Source organism: Pleurodeles waltl, chromosome 7 (assembly GCF_031143425.1).
Source record: "Pleurodeles waltl isolate 20211129_DDA chromosome 7, aPleWal1.hap1.20221129, whole genome shotgun sequence".
Classification (NCBI taxonomy): domain Eukaryota; kingdom Metazoa; phylum Chordata; class Amphibia; order Caudata; family Salamandridae; genus Pleurodeles; species Pleurodeles waltl.
In genome coordinates this window covers 218,968,301-218,988,018 of record NC_090446.1, presented here as the reverse complement: position 1 = coordinate 218,988,018, position 19,718 = coordinate 218,968,301, and the positions used below count along the sequence as shown (strand labels likewise).

The following is a 19,718-nucleotide window of genomic DNA, read 5'->3' as shown; positions in this document are numbered from 1 at the left end:
AGGTATCCCATTAGTACAATCAATAGAGGGAGCTGAGTATCTAGGGCGTCCTCAATAAAGGCAAAAACCCTATGTAACAATGAATCATAAACTGCCTCTGGGGGCACATAGACATTAATTAGTAACAATGTAGTGGGGCCTCGAGCGGTAATCTGCAATTGAATGGATAAGGCCATGAAGAGGTAACTGGGGTCTTTGTTGCAGGAATAATCCCATTTGTGTGTGTTAGACAGTAGGCAAGCTACCCCCCTTTAGCATGACCCCTTTGTGACGAAGTGGCCTTACAGTCAATGACAAAAAAATTGTCCCACAATAAGTCTGTGTCTGACCAAGTCTCCTGTAAGCAAATTAGGTCCGGTTTAAGGGTGTTAAGATAAGATAATTTTTCCCTGCTAAATTTTACCCCAGCTGCATTCCAGGAAATTATTTTGAGTCCTCTGTTAGGAAGATGAATGGAGTGGGTCCCTGGGCCCCCGCTCTTGAGGAGGGTCACCCAGAAGCCAACCCCAATCTTCCTCGAAATAAGTGGCTGGGTGATTAGATACTGGACGTATCTCCTGCAGTAACACCTGTCTATCCTCTCTGTGAGGGAGACTTTAAGTGCCTGTAAATCTAATCTAGGTCTGTACATAGTAAAATCAGACCCTTCAAAGTGGTCAGGGGATTGGGGTGTTAGGGCCCTTAGTCACATCCTTTTCCCCTGCCAAAACATGTACGGGACAAGAGCGGGAGCACATCAATCCCCTGACACTGTAGAAAATCAGCGTGGGAGAGGACCAGGTAAGCCACTTGCAAAGAGCGAAAGGCGCTAGCCCTGAAACCACCATTAATCATCAATAAAGAAACAAGGTCAATATCATAGCTAGTAATGTGTTTCAAATAACTGGATTCTGAGAGGCATCTTAACAAAGTGGACCTATTTAGGATGAAATCAGCATCAAAGATGGGAAAAAAGTCTACTATCTGAGAGTCCATATTATAACCTGTTAAAGGTACCCCTTCCCTAGGCAAAGGGAAGGAGGCAACATTAGAAATGGCCTCCTGTCTGGAATGCAAGAATGGAAAGGCAGTTGGATTGAAGGTTGGCGTGATAGAGAGGTCAGTTTTAGGCTCACTTTCCGGCCCCCTTTTAGACATATTGGGCCATCGCGGAGAGGGCAGACAGGATTGCTTCATATGTTGATCTGCACAAACTCGGGGGGCAATAGTCCCATCAGTTATCACATCGGGGAAAAGTATTTTCCTTCTTTTTTTTCTACTAATCCGTCGATTTAGTTTCTTCGATCTCTTAGGTTTTCTTCTGCCTTGAGCAATATTTCCCATCTTAGGTTCATCTCCCAAGAGTAACATTGTGGGGGAAATTATAGGCCCACTCTTTTGATGAACAGCTCTTTCAAAGATGGGGAATACCTTCAAAGGGGACTGGTTACACTGTACAGCGTAATTACCCATCAGAGTAAGAGGATCAAAGATGAATCGAATAAAGTCCATCTGGCTTCCTGGCAGTGACTTTGCCTCACTAGACTGGTTGCATTGGGCGTTTCCAGCTTGAGTACAAACGTCCTTGCACGTGCGCTCCCTTTGGGATGCCCTAGGGGGCACCCACGAAGGCCTCTGATCTTTGAAAAGTTGCTAAGAAGGAGCGTTGGGCTGAATAGGATCTAAAAGTTCGGCCACCTTTTTATCTTTAGTCAACTCCGCTAAAATTGCTGTTACGGAGTCGAGAATGCAGTCTGAACCCCCTACAAATTTCTCCAGGAGCTTTAAAATTGAGGCAAGAATGTTTTCCAGGTTAAACAGAGAGGCTGAAAGCCTAACCTCTGATTCAGGGGGTTGGATAGACTGAATTCCACTTACTTCTGAAGCTGGTGTTGCAGACAAGTGAGAATGGATGTATAGTGAGTCTTGTAACAAGGGAGTACTATTAAACAGCTCCAGGCCAGTTGAAGTCGGCAAGCACTTTGACCTGGACACCACAGATGCAGGCGAGAGATCCTTAACCTTGGGGGCCGTATCTCTGAAATAGATTTGGATCCAGATCCGCCAGCGTGAAGTCACAGGGACCAATCACAACCGACGCTGTTGATGAAATGGCGCCACTTTCCTGAGGACTTATCGGAGCCAGGACGGCTTGAGTGAAAGAACTGACTTGCCAGGCTGATGTGGAGGAGAGACAATGCTGCGGCCCCATCAGGCTCCAGGCGGGCTGATCTGTCTTTGCAGTCTCCGCAAGGGACGATAAAATGCCCTGTTCCAAGGTCTTAGATCCTCCTATCTGGCTGACTTCTGCCTGATAAGACCCCCTTGAGAGCTCCCCTGGGGGCTCCCTTGGAGGCCCTCCAGGGGCCTCAATATCCGGAATTGCGATGGGGAGGACTTTGTCTTTTGTTTCCTGTATTAAGATGTTCTCTTTTCCCCAAAAGGTAAATAGTTGCTTCTGCGACTGACCCTTCAGCGAAAGGGCGGGATTAGCCTTATTCCGTAAGGGGTTGGATTTGGTTTTTAAGCAGGATCTCCCTGGTAGCAGACGGCCTGAGCGGAGCTTCTTCATGGGCATCATAAAGGCTACCCCCGCTAGGGGCACAAAAAGGCTACTACAGGAGATTTGCGGCTCGAGCGAGGCAAACAGGGTCAATCTCACACAGTCATCACCCTCTTTACCAATTTCAACAACTTCTTTACCAGCTGACCCAGCCTAGCCCAACTTAATGGGCATCCAGCGACAACCAACAACAGCCTCCAGCTGCCTGCTGTTCCTCTGTGCACTCAATTCTCCGCTACGACGGCTGCGTCCCCCAGTGCGCTGTGCCGGCTAAACTCCAATCTTACACTTCTTGCAGTGTCGTAGGTGTGAGTGGGAAAGCCGTGAGGAGAGGCTGGATCATGAAGCAAAGGCCTTCTCACACTCTAGGTGGAAGGGCTAGAATGCCGGTGGAGTACGCAGCTTGAAGGCAAATGCCTTCTCACACAGCAATCAGAGGGGCTGAGTTGCGAAAGGAGTGCGCCACTTGCTGCCGTAAGGAACCCCAGACGTGCGGACCCCCAAGCCCCGGTTGAGCAGACGAGCCCCTGGAGCACTGTGCCGGTAAAGCACCAATCCTCTTCTAACACACTAAAAATGCATTAAGCAAAAAAAGTACACAATACAAAATATCTTATACATACCTACACATACACAAATTGGCAGAAGTTAAAAAAAGACACACCTGGCTGTATAGTGAAGAAGGATTTGTTACGAACCTGCAACCAGTGTAATCAATAACTTCCCATGCTTCTTGATTACACTTCACTTACAGCCAATCAAATAGTGGTTCAACATTGTTTCCTGTATCCTAATTCAGTATCCGTACCACTCCATTATTCGGCTAGGCCGACTCCTTCATTATTTATCCCACACAACAGCAACAGGCTCATGCCAGTGCCTTTAAGTGTATTTAATATTGGGTGTTAGTCAGTGCTTAATTTGTAAATAAAAACATGCCGGTGCCCACAGCACTCCTCTGAAACACGTGGCAGCTGCATTTAACTGTGCGAGCATGGAATACTGAGGCAGCGTAATCGTGAAGCCATCTCAGACCTCTTTAATCCATGTACAACCACTGCCTGCCCTTTCAGCTCACTCTTGCAGCATTCTGCTTTCTTCCTTTGTGAAGCCTTTTCATTTTTCTCTTCCTCTGTCTTTCCCATCTAAGGCTTTTTATCGCAGTAAATGCTTGAGGCAGAAAAATAAGTGCTAGCCCTCAAAACTAAATGCTGGTACTTCGCACCAGAAACCACTGTCTCAAATTACGCACTGGTGCTAGCTATGATATAGTGGAGGAGGAACCTAATAAACTATGTCTAGGCCATTGAATCTGACTTGTTTGCATTTTATTCAATGGCTTCCCTTCCTCAAGATGTGTTTGTCCCTCCCCGGAGAACTGCTTCTGAACCATCCTTTTGATTTGACAATTTGCATCCTTTCTCTGCTTACATTCAGGAAACCACTTTTTAGATTGAGTATTCGAGACCTCTTCTGTGTACTTTAGTATATACTTCTATACTTCTTTATGGGCTCGCTCCTTCTTCACTGTTTTTTTTGTTTCAGTGTCCTTAAAAAATCCTTGCTTGCTAGTGGTCAATCCTTGCTCTTTGTCCCACCTTTTCCACAGTTGTACACTCCCCTGGAGCATGGCCTCAGTACTTATACCGTTCCACTTGTGCCAATGTAGCATGTGATTATGGACTACATTTTTCTTAGGCTAATAGCATTTGACCAGAGCGCTGGATGTTGTTTACTGGCTCCAGTCTGTTTCTGTTAACAGTACTCTAAATCATGTTCTTCTCTGGTCACATGTGCTGTGCACTCAAAGTCCGAGGTCAAATGTTAGAGGCTGTTTTATGAAGGCGCCTGTTTCCGTCCCCTACCGCCGCAGTGCAAAGACAATCATGACCACCACTATGTTAAAATCAATTTTCTTACGTGCTGCCGATGTGTAGAGAAAATGGCTATGTTACAATATTTAATGTATAGTCTCCCAATTTAAAATGGCTGCCACACATCATGCGTGGTGACGTCAAGATGAGGCCGTCTCTTTTCCTTTGCCGTTGCTTGTCGTCTTTCTCATCTGTTGCGGAAGGTAATATCAGATGGTGCAGGCAGGATATACCACTGTATACTATTGTTGTTGGAATACTTTAGGTACAAGCTCTGACCCAAAAGTATAATTTTTCCCTCTGTAAAGAAAAAGTTGCAGAGTGGAGCCAGGACAAGTCAGAATGTGTTAATAACAGGTTAGGGAAAAGAGTCAACAATAAATCAGTCATTTGTTGTGAAAACAACCCCAAATTATAGTGCTTGTGGCACTGTTTATTATGACATTGTTGGCATGGCCTGTTCTGCACCTAGACTGGAGCTGTGGCTGTTAAGTACTTTCCTCTAAGAGCTCAGACTAACTATATGCGCATGTGTGTTGGAGAATGGAACTTGTCAAATATCGTCCTTTCTTATATGTGGTCTCCGAGTAGGGTGTGTATTGACATGTATCACTGCTATACAAAAATTATTTGCTGCCGGCTTTACATTTCAGATGTAGTTGTGTCGAGTTTCAGCTATGATGATATGTTACTGTATGACCGGAGAGGACTTCTTGTTGTGGACCAGTCGCAGGATATTTTTTGTGCTTCATAAGGCATTAGAGTCTTGTCTCTTACACAGCAGAGCCTATTAGGTGTGTTTGGATGCACCTGTAGAAAGGATTCTATTTCATGTTGTTCTCCAGGGTCCCACCTAGTGGCAGATGCTATTTTGTGTCCTTTAGCGAGCAGTCTATTTTGTGATGCATGTATAAGTCGCTCTCGGGTTGCTCCTGTACAGCAGAGACCCTAATGGCACATTGTTGTGGTCCAGTGAATCATATCTGCCTGATGATGTTGTGTCAGGTCTGCGATGTGCTCAGTTGTAACTGACTTGTCAGATTCCTTTGTTAATGGGCAGATATTCAAATTTAGCTACATAATTTAATCTATCATTGGATATTTTATTTCAACTCGGCACATTTTCTGTAATGCATTGATGTTCTTTGGTGGTCTAAATGTAATGCTTGTGGTAGCTGCAAACCATGTGATTCTCCAGTTTCTGAGTGTGGGCAGGGATTAATCCTAACTTAGTAAATATGGGAGCTCCTTCAAAATCCGAAAACACATGCCAAAACTAAAAAATCTAATTCAGAACATTGAACGATGCTTTTGTTTTCCAAATGTGACAAGTTTATGAGGGCTTGTGCATTTCAGCAATGCTGCTATGAATTTTTGTCACTCGGGTTGAAACAGAAATGGCAGAGCTTTGGTGTTTTGTTCTCAGTCTATATTGGCTCCGGCATGCTGCTCTCCTCGGCAGAACTGCACAGGAGACGTGCAAAGGAGTCTCTTCATTACTAACCCGTATTTGCATGCATGATAGTGCAGGTAAAGAACATGCATTGAAATGCAGGCCTTCCCACACAGTGGAAGTGTACTGCCAGCATTGCTAAGGATTTAGGGTGGAGACCACACACCTAAAAGAGAAGGCAGGGTTGCCCTTAGAAATTCAATGAAATCCGTTTTAGGAAGGGGCTGCTTTATTTCGTGTGCACTGGAGGTTTGGTAGTTGGTTACCTGTGAGGGTGACACTATGGTTTCTATTATTCAGAAGAGGAATTTTCTAGGCAGGTGATCGCATTACATCCGACCGAAAGCAAGCAAGCGCTGCATTCTGTTCATTTTCCCAGTGAAGTGTTTATCTCCCAAAGCTAGAATGGAAGAAAAAAAACAGTAGAAGTTTTAGAACAATTTATTTAAGACTTTTCATTTATTGTGCCTGGGTATGCACAAGTACTTCCATACTCCCTTCGCCATTGCTTGTTGAACGGCTGGATTTAATGGGACTTGAAGGCACTGTTGCTTTTTTTTCATATGTTTTGAGGTGAAACACCTACTCCGACTGTAAATAAACCTATAGATCACTTACGCGGTCAGTATGTTGCCCTATCCTGGAGTGTTCTGTGTTCCCCCTCATAACTGCCTTTCCCCAGCACACAAAGGAAGCGGTGTCCAGCTTGCATTCCTAAGTTCTAGCGCCCTCAAGACCTGACAGAAGGAACACGTCAAGGGGACAATGTGTTTGCTGCACCTGTGGAGTTACCAGTGCTTTCTATGTCAGTAGCGAAGTGGGATGTGGAAATACCGCCATAAATTCTTTGGCCGTGAGGCAGAGGTTAGAACAGGACTTAAGCAAGCAAAAAAAATTTGATGAGAATTGCAGAAAGGACTCAAATATGCGTCATGGTTGACTAATTAATGTGGCAAAAGTAGTCCAGTTATAAATTGACGATGCCAATAGCGCCAACTCAAGTAAATAAAACCTATTGCAGTGCAAATGCTTTTTTGTCTTTGATACTCCATGGGAGTGCATGTGTTTTTTTTCTTCCTCTTTGCTGTGCTGCTTCCCTGTTCCATTCCCACCCTATGCTATTAATGTTGCCCTCTCAGCCACTAGCTTGTCCGTTCCTTCCCTTCACACCTCCCTTGGCGTATTTGTCATAATTTTGTGAAATTTAACCCCCTACTTCCTTCCTTGCCCACCCCCACCTCCTTCCCTGTTAATCTTGCTGCTTAGCTCAATTTCCCTCCACACTCCCCTGCTGCGCCATTGCTACAAACCACCCCGACACGTCCACTGCGCCTTTTTGCAGTTTTTATCCCTCTCCTGGAGGCCCCCGCGTGCAAAGTTTGTGGGTGGGCTGCTTCTTTAAAAACGCACTTTAGCACACATTCAACTTATTCCCTTTTATGTACCCCCCCAAGATTGAGGTCTGTCATTTGGAGCGGTAAATCAATAAAGACAAATTGTCGTTGTAGTGTTGACGCCGGAAGCGGTCAACACCACAGAGAGGGACCAGGAAGGGGAAAGTTGGAACTCACCCCTATACCAAAGGTGCAAGATGGATTGCACCATGACGACAGGGGAGAGGGCATAAGAGGGGAGGCGAAAGGCGGGAAGGGGCATTCGAGTGAGTTGGAAATAAAGGACTCAGTTTATAACGCACTCTGGCGCTGAGTCTTTATTTCAGTGGGCACGTTTGCACATAGCGCGACCCAACAATTGGCGACGAGAGTGGTGACGACTACCTCGGACCACCCAAGACTGAGCCTGCTGACCCCGAGCCTACCTCTCAAGAGGCAGAAATCACCTGCGGCCGTCTTCTCCCGCGGCGAATTTGGCTGCTGGAGTCCCGGCGCACTGCCGCACGCACTAAGCCCTGCCGCACCTCCACCGAGCCACACCATCACGCCGGGACCACGGTAAGCGGTGTTCTGCTGCACCAGCGCACGTGTGAGCCCTGGCAGCAGCGTCTCCTTGACTCAGGACAAGGGAAATCCGGCGTGCACGTGCGGCTGAGAGGGCCTTACCTGACACGCCCGCAACGGCCGTTGCGCGCACACCAGCTCCGCTGCGCAGGTCTGCATAGGAAACAAATCCTCGCAACGCATGCGAGAGAAAAAAGAAACTAAATACCGGTAGGCTCCGCTGCGCAAATCTGCAAAAAGAAAAAAAAAACAACAAACAAAATTAATAAAAGTACACATCACAGTCTGCAGCCAACAAAAAAAAATATATATAAAGAGGACATACTTGGACTTTACAGTACACCAAAAGAACACTGGAGACTCCGCTGCGCACACCTGCAGAAAAAAAAAAAAAAAAAGGGGAAAAAGAAAAGCCCTACAACACAGAAAGTAAACACCTGCACATGATTTAGAACAAGGGAGTCAAACAAAAAAAAAGGTGTCTGGAAGCTGTCGTGAGTAAAGACTTACTGCAAGGAAAGCAAGGCTCACAATAAAACACAGGTGCTACGAAGCTTGTGGTTTTTTTCATTGCCAAGCAAGACATTCTCTACACCAGATCCATGGCCGGCATTCCACCACTAGAGCCTTTCACAGTCACAGGCGCACCCCCCACCCAAGCAGCAAGGTGGAAGGTCTGGGTGGAGCGCCTTGAAACATATTTCGAAGCACTTGGTGTGCAACCAGAAAGGAGGAGGCCCCTCCTTCTCCACATCGGAGGAGCAGACATACACAAAATGTTCAAGTCGGTCACAGAAGCGAGGCCACGAACATATGAAACTCTAAAAGCAGCAATCACAGCACATTTCGAACCATATGCGAATCCGGACTATGAGAGGTTCCTCCTGCGCTAAGCCAGACAAGTCACCGACGAGTCCGTGGACGTCTTCTACGCTAGGCTTAAAGAACTAGCCAGCACTTGCACACTGCCCGATGAAGAGGACAAAATCAGGGCACAATTCATTCAGGGATGCTCATCATCAAAACTTCGAGAACGCGTCCTGCAGCAACCGAATATGCAAATGAAGGACATCCTCACACTTGGGTGATCACAGGAACTCTCACAGGCCCGAGCAGCGCATATGGAACAGACCCCTGCAGCCCAACCGAAGGTGGAAGCAGCCAATGCTGTAGCAACAGACATGTCACGACAAAAAGACACCTATAAAGGGAGACCCAAGAACAGATCATGCAAATGGTGCGGAGGCCCAGCACCACACCCAATGACCTGCCCGGCCTGGGGCAAAATATGCAGCGCATGCGGGAAATTAAACCATTTTGCCAAAGTTTGCAGGTCTTCACACAAACAGACAACCACTGGTCCGAAGAAAACAGTCAAAATGGTCCAAACTGCACTGGATCCAGATTCGGATAGCGACATGGACAACGACTCACACGTGGTGCACATCATACACGCTGTTGGGGGCCGACGCCTACCCACATGTCCAGTCACGATCCAAGGGTCACCCATATCGGCACTAGTAGACACCGGAGCATCAATCCATCTGATGGCCATGGACATATATAAAAACCTACCCAAGCCACTGCCGCCGCTAAAACCCACCAACGTACAGGTGTTCGCCTTCGGAAACAGCCGTCCTCTAGTGATAGCAGGAACATTCACCACAGAGATCTCCCACGAGGACACCAGAAAAGCCACAAAGATCTACGTCTCCAAAGACGGCACCGGATTCCTGTTAGGCAGCCAAACTGTCCAAGATCTGGAGTTAGTGCATTTTGCTTTTAGCATCCACGCGAATGCCCTCCACCAACTCACGCAAGAATTCAGGACCCTGTTTGAAGGCTTCGGCTGCCTGAAGGGCCCCCCGCTACAGCTTCATATCGATGAATCCATCACCCCAACAGCACTCAGACATTGCCGCGTTGCGTTTCACCTTCGCCCCAAAGTGGAACGCGAACTCCACATGCTGGAACAAGCGGGTATCATTGAGAAGGTCACGGTTCCAACACCATGGGTATCCCCAATTGTGGTCGCGAAGAAACCCAAACAGCCTGACGCGGTCCGGATATGCGTTGACATGCGCATGCCCAATCTGGCAATAAAACGAGAACGGCACCTCACTCCTACGATCGACGACATCCTCAGTGAGCTGACAGGATCCTGCTGGTTTTCCAAAATGGACCTTCGGTCAGGCTACCATCAGATCATGCTGCACCCCGAATCCAGACCCATAACCACATTTTCCACTCATAACAGGTTGTGGCGATACAAAAGACTTAATTTTGGCATATCAAGCGCCGCAGAAGTTTTCCAACACGTCATCAAAGAAGTCCTGCAGGGACTCCCAGGGGTCCTGAATGTAAGTGATGACATTTTAGTTCACGCACCAAACATGGAAACACATCTAAAACGACTGTGAGCCGTATTCGCCAGGCTACAAAAACAGGGACTGACTCTTCACAAGGACAAATGCGATTTCCTCAAAGAAGAAATATGTTTCTTCGGATATCACTTCTCAAAGCATGGAGTAGGACCGGACCCCCAGAAAGTCAAAGACATCCAAGAAGCCCCAGCGCCAACAACGGTGACAGGAGTCAGGAGTTTCCTGGGCATGGTCACATACTGTGGGCGGTTCATGAAAAACTTAGCTGACATCACAGGACCTTTGAGGCAACTCACACAGGCGAATCAACCATGGATGTGGGGCGAGGAACAAGAAGCGGCTTTTCAAGCCACCAAAAAGGCACTGTCGGCTGACACCACGTCAGCGTTTTTTGACCCCCAGCGACAATCACAACTTGTGGTCGACGTCAGCCCCACTGGCCTTGGGGCAGTGCTAACACAGAAACAGGACTGTGGAGAGTGGGCCCCCATTGCTTTTGCCAGCCGCACGCTCACACCAACAGAGCAAAGATACTCACAAATCGAACGTGAGGCTATCGTCATCCATTTTCATCTCTACCTATATGGCAAGCCGTTTTCTGTCGTGACCGACCACAAGCCCCTACTGCCCCTATTCAAAGGATCTTCCTCCAAACCCCCACCCAGAATCGAGAAGTGGATCCTGCAGCTACAGGAGTACGATTTCACGCTCATCTACCAACCCGGCACAAAAAACCCGGCAGACTTCCTATCCAGACACGCACGGCCGGCTACGTCACAGGAAGTAGAAGAAGCCCGGGAAATGGAAGAATACGTGAGGTTGGTAGTAGAACGAGCACGGCCTCTACCCATACCATTCAGCGAGGTAGTGACAGCGACTGAAGAAGACGAATGCCTACAGCTGGCCATAACAGCCACCCGCACAGGGGAATGGAGACCACTCCAGCGGCCAGATCCGTTCCGCACGCAACAAGCTCAAGCCTGCCTACACGCCCTATTCAATGTGCGCCAAGAACTTTCCGTGACTGAAGAAGGCTGTCTGCTAAGGGGTCTCCGCCTCATGATGTCATCCAGCCTCACTACCCGAGCAGTGTCCCTTGCCCACGGGGCACACCAGGGAATCTTCAAATCAAAAGACCGCCTCAGGAACAAAGTCTGGTTCCCGGGTCTTGATAAAATGGTCGAAGACACAGTGAAAAGGTGCCTTGTCTGCCAAGCTAGCGGCAACCCTGACCCCCCAGCACCTATTATAACAGAACAATGACCGTCAGCACCATGGCAAACAGTGAGCGCAGATTTTGGACATCTGCCAGATGGTTCACACATGATCATTGCGGTCGATGACTGTTCACGCTATCCTGAGGTAGAAATAGTGCAGTCAACTTCCGCACACACCGTCATTCCCAAATTTGAAAAGCTCATGGCTACTCACGGGTTCTTTGGAGCGATACGCACAGATAACGGGCCCCCATTCAACAGCCATGAGTGGGACGAATTTCTAGCATCAATGAACACCAAACACAGACGCATCACACCCGATGGCCGCAAGCAAATGGGGAGGTGGAAAGATTTGTAAGAACACTGAACAAAGTCATCCGAATTGCAGTGGCAAAAGCAGAAAACACGGAAAAGGCCATTTACACATTTCTAAGGGAGTACAGGGTAACACCACACGCCACCACAGGAGCCACTCCCAGTCAGCTCTGTTTTGGCAGAACGTGATGGACGCCATCCCGCATCACCCGTCCTGGAGGGCGAAAACCCCACCTCCCAATACGTCAACACAAGGAGAAGCGCAGCAAACAAGTATGCCTTCCAGAAAAGAACACTAGAAACGAGGGTGCAAGTGGGTGATAGGGTTCTGGTCAAAGATCGCCACCCAGGCAGCAAGTTCCGTCTTCCTTTTGAGGCACGACCATGGACCGTGACTGCAGTGAAAGGCACCATGGTGACAGCCCGGCGAGGACCAGAAACTGTAACCCGAAATTTAGCGTTGTTCAAACATCTGCCCCAGGAGACACCCAAGGAGGGAGACAGGAGCAGTGCCGAGGAGAGGGCGGAATCAGACACAGAGACCGACGAGTGAAGTACAACAGGAGAAGGAATAGGAAGCAGCCAGGAGAGACAGGCAGATCAGCCATCACCGGAACGAGGGCAGACCCAGGGGGCAGGATCTAGAACGTCTGACCCAAACGAGGAAAGAGCCCAAACGTCAGGGCGGACTGGCAGAGGAAGATACATGCTAAAACACAACCCTGACCCATCAAGGCTGTATGCTGATTTCCACATGTGACTGATTTTCAGAGGTGACAATTCAAGTGATGTCTCAGGCCTACCAGTGGCCACCGTTCTAGGTTCTGTTTTAAAGTTCTGTTAAGAGTTTTCCGTTTGTTCTCACTCTCTTCCCCGTTGGGAAGGGATGTAGTATTGACGCCGGAAGCGGTCAACACCACAGAGAGGGACCAGAAAGGGGAAAGTTGGAACTCACCCCTATACCAAAGGTGCAAGATGGATTGCACCATGACGACAGGGGGGAGGGCATAAGAGGGGAGGCGAAAGGCAGGAAGGGGCATTCGAGTGAGAGAGAGTTGGAAATAAAGGACTCGGTTTATAACGCACTCTGGCGCTGAGTCTTTATTTCAGTGGGCGCGTTTGCACATAGCGCGACCCAACAGTTGTTTGCATCAGATCATCTGTATGCCTGCACATGCGTGATGATTCATGCACACATATACATCACCATGTTAGGCACCTGTAGCGACATGACGCTGATGGCACTTGCACACATACATGCCGTTATTCTTTCTCTTTTTTGACAGTGCTCTACTGTTCTGTTGTTTTCCAGCATCGACAAATATGCTTTTTTCCCTTTTGCAATGCTGATTGCCTCCCCTCAAAAAAAGCTGGTGTGATCTGTTCGTTTGCTGTAATTAGATGTCACTTGGAATGCTATATTACTGAATCATGGACAATTTAGTCAAGTGAAATTTCAAAGTGTGTTTTTGTCTTTATATTCTAGTCGATGTCCTTTGAAGCTTATAGTCTCACTGTTCCAGCCATACGATGGATTGGCCTTCTTCCCTCAGACATAGTCAGGTACATGTTTCTGTTGAATTTGGACACGCACTGCAGAAGTTGCTAAATGATAAAGCTTTGGTATATGTATGTACAAAGTAAACATGTTTATCGGTTGTTATTTCACAGCAGCCCAATACCGACAGTACAGCCTTTTATTGAATAATTCAGATTCTGAACCTTTTGAAGCAATGAAATTCTAACATTTGCATCGTCCAAACGCATTGTTGGGTACGATCTAGTATATGCTGATATGTTTTCCTCCCCCTGACTTACATATTGGGATTTGCTCACTACAGTTTGAGATGCACCACCTGCTTTGAATTTGAACAAGAACCCCCACCCTCTCTTTTTCTGGTAGCATCTACTCCCTCCTCTACCTTTTTGACCTAAGTTCTGAGCATCAATGTTGTAAACTTAATCCAATGCCAAGAGCCATACATCATTTGTGGTATTCCTCAAAGGACTATGATGCGTTCACAGTTTTAAGAAAGCTGACCACCCATCTTCATAAATTCAGCTAACAATGTGTTTTATGTGGGGTGGGCCCGTAACCACTGTCCTACCTCATGGGATAAATGTTAATGCATTTTTTTCATACCCAGAATAATGAAGGAAATGCATGATTTTGTTAAAGACACTGAGGCAAATATTATGTTTTCTTAACTTGATACCTTTTTATAGGATCCCTTCCCAGCACACCCTCACAAACTACAGGTTGAGGGGAGGTGATCCCATCGGTCAGCCATGAGCATAGGCTATACATAACAGTCACCAGGAGGTAACAGCCTCTTTTGTAATTGAAAGACAATTTAAACTCCGTACATGAAAAAGAAGAACAGCAGAAGGAATCCAACAGAAATATTAGAACCCGTAATTTTTTGAAACACTAGATAACTTGTCAGGAATTTACAAGCATCTTCAAGCCTGAGTTTCAAATGTGTCCTCTATAGATGCAGCCTTAGGAAGAACCAGAAGTTGTAGAAATTGAAGCTGAAAGAAATAACGAAGAACGTTTTTAGACTATAAAAGTTAATGGGAGGGAAACAAAATATCTGACATAATATAGACAGTTGAGGGATAATATTTGCCTCTATGAAAATCATGATTTTCCTCCACTGCTCTAACAAGGAAAATCTGCATCTTATTACAAGACAGAAGGGGCATATTATGCTTCTTTAGCAACGTTTTCACTACTGCCAAATAGGCACAACCATTGGTTGCAATAAAATATCCTGAATATTGATATCCTGGACCAATCAGATCTACTCTAACCTACTTTCAGCCAAAGAGGCTCAATTGGAATGTGCACCAGAGGTTTTTGTATCTTTCCTTGCTAAAGACGTAGCCCTAGCTCATCGAACTAAAGTAAGAGTAGATACCGAAGCTTTTCTTTTTTTTAGACAAATTAACAAAGGAGGAGGGAGAGGACTTTCTTAAGTCAGTAGCTTTGAGTTTATAATTTAAAGCACAGTACGTAGGACCTTGGATGAAAAGGGAAATAAGGATTATCTTCCATAATGAGAAATAACAGAGTTTAGAGGGTGGAATATCAGATATACATCAGCAATTTACAGACTAAAGCCTGTTTTCCTTTGTTTTTGTCCTCAAATGATCAAGACCAGAAGAATAGATGACTTGTGTAGGAAGTTGGCTCTGTATGCACTATTTCAAAGTAAGGAATAGTATGCACAGAGTCCAAGGGTTCCCCTTAGAGGTAAGATAGTGGCAAAAAGAGATAATACTAATGCTCTATTTTGTGGTAGTGTGGCGAGCAGTAGGCTTATCAAAGGAGTAGTGTTAAGCATTTGTTGTACATACACACAGGCAATAAATGAGGAACACACACTCAGAGACAATTCCAGGCCAATAGGTTTTTGTATAGAAAAATATATTTTCTTAGTTTATTTTAAGAACCACAGGTTCAAATTCTACATGTAATACTTTGCATGAAAGGTATTGCAGGTAAGTACTTTAGGAACTTTGAATAATCACAATAGCATATATACTTTTCAAATAAAACACATATAGCTATTTTAAAACTAGACAGTGCAATTTTCACAGTTCCTAGGGGAGGTAAGTAATTGTTAGTTCTTGCAGGTAAGTAAACCACCTACGGGGTTCAAGTTTGGGTCCAAGGTAGCCCACCGTTGGGGGCTCAGAGCAACCCCAAAGTTACCACACCAGCAGCTCAGAGCCGGTCAGGTGCAGAGTTCAAAGTGGTGCCCAAAACACATAGGCTTCAATGGAGAAAGGGGTGCCCCGGTTCCAGTCTGCCAGCAGGTAAGTACCCGCGTCTTCGGAGGGCAGACCAGGGGGGTTTTGTAGGGCACTGGGGGGGACACAAGTTAGCACAGAAAGTACACCCTCAGCAGCACGGGGGCGGCCGGGTGCAGTGTGCAAACACACGTCGGGTTTTCAATTGGAATCAATGGGAGACCAAGGGGTCTCTTCAGCGATGCAGGCAGGCAAGGGGGGTGCTCCTCGGGGTAGCCACCACCTGGGCAAGGGAGAGGGCCTCCTGGGGGTCACTCCTGCACTGGAGTTCCGATCCTTCAGGTCCTGGGGGCTGCGGGTGCAGGGTCTTTTCCAGGCGTCGGGATCTGAGAGTCAGGCAGTCGCGGTCAGGGGGAGCCTCGGGATTCCCTCTGCAGGCGTCGCTGTGGGGGCTCAGGGGGGACAACTTTGGTTACTCACAGTCTCGGAGTCGCCGGGGAGTCCTCCCTGAAGTGTTGTTTCTCCACAAGTCGAGCCGGGGGCGTCGGGTGCAGAGTTGCAAGTCTCACGCTTCTGGCGGGAAATGCAGTTGTCTTTAAGTTGCTTCTTTGGAAACAAAGTTGCAGTCTTGGGTGAACAGGGCCGCTGTTCTCGGGAGTTTCTTGGTCCTTTTAGAGCAGGGCAGTCCTCTGAGGATTCAGAGGTCACTGGTCCTGGGGAAAGCGTCGCTGGAGCAGTTTTCTTCCGAAGAGGGGAGACAGGCCGGTAGAGCTGGGGCCAAAGCAGTTGGTGTCTCCGTCTTCTCTGCAGGGTTTTTCAGCTCAGCAGTCCTCTTCTTCTGAGGTTGCAGGAATCTGAGTTCCTAGGTTCAGGGGAGCCCCTAAATACAGAATTTAGGGGGGTGTTTAGGTCAGGGAGGGCAGTAGCCAATGGCTACTAGCCCTGAGAGTGGCTACACCCTCTTTGTGCCTCCTCCCAAGGGGAGGGGGTCACATTCCTATCCCTATTGGGGGGATCCTCCATCTGCAAGATGGAGGATTCCTAAAAGTCAGAGTCACTTCAGCTCAGGTTGCCTTAGGGGCTGTCCTGACTGGTCAGTGACTCCTCCATGTTTTTCTCATTATCTCCTCCGGCCTTGCCGCCAAAAGTGGGGCCGTGGCCGGAGGGGGCGGGCAACTCCACTAGCTGGAAAGCCCTGTGGTGCTGGAACAAAGGGGGTGAGCCTTTGAGGCTCACCGCCAGGTGTTACAGCACCTGCAAGGGGGAGTTGATATGCATCTCCACCCAGTGCACGCTTTGTTACTAGCCACAGAGTGACAAAGGCACTCTCCCCATGTGGCCAACAACATCTCGAGTGTGGCAGGCTGCTAAAACCAGTCAGCCTACACGGGTAGTTGGCTAAGGTGCCCTCTGGGGTGTATTTTACAATAGAATGTACACTGGCATCAGTGTGCATTTATTGTGCTGAGAAGTTTGATACCAAACTTCCCAGTTTTCAATGTAGCCATTATGGTGCTGTGGAGTTCGTGTATGACAGACTCCCAGACCATATACTCTTATGGCTACCCTGCACTTACAATGTCTAAGGTTTTGCTTAGACACTGTAGGGGCACAGTGCTCATGCACTGGTGCCCTCACCTATGGTATAGTGCACCCTGCCTTAGGGCTGTAAGGCCTGCTAGAGGGGTGACTTATCTATACTGCATAGGCAGTGTGAGGTTGGCATGGCACCCTGATGGGAGTGCCATGTCGACTTACTCGTTTGGTCCTCACCAGCACACACAAGCTGGCAAGCAGTGTGTCTGTGCTGAGTGAGGGGTCCCCAGGGTGGCATAACATATGCTGCAGCCCTTAGAGACCTTCCCTGGCATCAGGGCCCTTGGTACCAGGGGTACCAGTTACAATGGACTTACCTGGATGCCAGGGTGTGCCAATTGTGTAAACAAAAGTACAGGTTAGGGAAAGAACACTGGTGCTGGGGCCTGGTTAGCAGGCCTCAGCACACTTTCAAATCAAAACATAGCATCAGAAAAGGCAAAAAGTCAGGGGGTAACCATGCCAAGGAGGCATTTCCTTACAACTTGTAAATATTTAAAGCCCTGAATGACTTCCCATGAGATCCCAATGAGGGAAGGAAATTCAGAACTGAAGGGACCTTTGCTAAAATTAGGTAGTGATTCTTTTCCACACACTACCAAGTCCAAGCCTAGAAAGCTTTCTTATACATTTTGAAGGTATTCTAGACCCAGAAAGATTATTTGAGACTATGAACTGAAGTAAAAGGCCAATCAGTCAATGAGAATACTAGAACATTTTGAAGCCATCAACTGTAGATTTGTGTACAGAAATAGATCATGACTCTTGCTGGTGGGATCTTAGAAATAGTGAGGGTGAAATGGGAGCTATACAGGAATATGTATGGCCATTTTGAGGAGTTATTAGAACCAGGTCTAAACTATACAGAGGCGGGAAACTAGAGCCACCAGGGCCTTCTGTCTAAGAATCCAAGCCAATCACCTAGAAATCATGAGAAATAATGGAAAGTGTAAATGTGTCTAATCTTGCAAGAACATGTCTTTAGCAAGAGGATTCCGTACAGGTGGGGCAATTATGAGTTCAAACATGAGACAAAAATCTATTGGCAACAGGCATCAATAATGAGTCATTGATTGTAAAACTACTGGATGAAGTCTTCTCTCATTAATGTCCATGCAGTGCCAACCTATCGCCAATTGAATGTAGGTAGACATTTTACCTTAACTGAAAATGTTTGATGGGGAATTCGTAACATGCCATTGCTAACTCTACCAGGGTTTTAGTGTTGGGGTCTCCATGATTGTTTATGTATTGGACTATGGAAATGTTGTCTATCCTCAAATGTACAGTGAAATGTGCGTTTTCCTTGGTGAAATCAAATGCCAGAGGAGCCTGCAAAACATCTAGCTATTGACATGCACTTATAATTCATTTACAGATCATGTCCCAACAGTTGAGAACTGAATACTCCAAAGACCTTATCCCTACAGACTGAAATGAATCTAAGACTAGATCTGTGGGCCTACAAAAATGGTAGTTATTACAAGCAGCTAAATGGTCTTGCCACTACATCATCTTTTCTTGTTTAAGGGACCAGTCTTCACTTGCAAGTAATCTCAATTTGTAATCAAAATCTTAAGCACCTAGTTTTTGCGACTTTCCAGAAAAATAGCCACTTTGGCCTTAACAGCAAAACACAAAGATCATTGATTCCAGTTAGAGAAGACAGTTTACTGAATGCCAAGTCTGCTATGGCATGTTCTGCGAGTTCTAAAGTCTTAGTAACGGAATCCACCACATCTAAATTATTGTGCTGGCAGGAGACAGCGGCCAGCTCCATACACTTCTTTGGACCACTGAAACAAATTAACTTTTACTTGTTTAATTGAACCTTAACATACTTTGTAATGAAACAAGTAAATGCCATGGAGATGCCAGGACTCAAACTATTAACCTGCAGATTTAGAGTCTTACACCTTAACCATTAGGCCACAAGTGGATCCTCCCATGTTTGGTGAAAATGGTAACCATTTGAGTATCTAATACAAGGGCAGCAGTGGAACTGGGGAGCTGATAAGAAGATTACTTAAATACATGGTTAACTTTGACATCTGGCGCAACGGACACTGGTTCTTGGATACTCAGCTCATTAGGGATGAAGAGGAGGGCATCTTTTGTCTTTTTGACAGGCCAGTACCAAAGCAAAAGTATTGGAATCATTGTATAATCATTATCTGAGTCAGTGCTATCATAATTTTGATTATCATCATTTCGTACATTTGGAGCATAGAAATAATTCCCATAAAAACATTAGGCATTTTCTTCATTTTGAAATCTATCTCCAGATATGCGGGACAATGGACTGACTAAGTGTACCTGCCATGAAAAGGCTAGAGGAAGGGCAGTGCTGGGGGGAAAGGAGGGCCACTGCACTGCCCATGACCTTTGGACCTGAGGCCAATGCCACACTGCACTGTTTCCACCAGGCTGACTGCCAGAAAAGTCATAATGCAACGGTTTCTGCCAGTCAGCCTGGTGGAAACATCGTAATATAACAGAGGCTAGGGCTCCCGGGGTGACAGGCACCTCATCAGTGCCATTTTGGCAGTCTCAGTGGCAATGCTGCAGAGATCGTAATCAGGCCCTAAGTGTTGGAGAACCAATAATCACTACACCGACA

At 46.7% G+C, this 19,718-nt stretch overlaps 1 protein-coding gene across 1 annotated transcript in view; it reads left to right on the top strand.

Moving 5' to 3' along the window:
* The window catches only part of SPO11 (SPO11 initiator of meiotic double strand breaks), an 883,213-nt gene that overhangs the window by 753,530 nt on the left and 109,965 nt on the right, over nt 1-19,718 (top strand). The window contains exon 11 of the mRNA XM_069201619.1: nt 13,230-13,306. Within this exon, the coding sequence (XP_069057720.1) occupies nt 13,230-13,306 (77 nt within the window). The remainder of the gene's footprint in view (nt 1-13,229; nt 13,307-19,718) is intronic.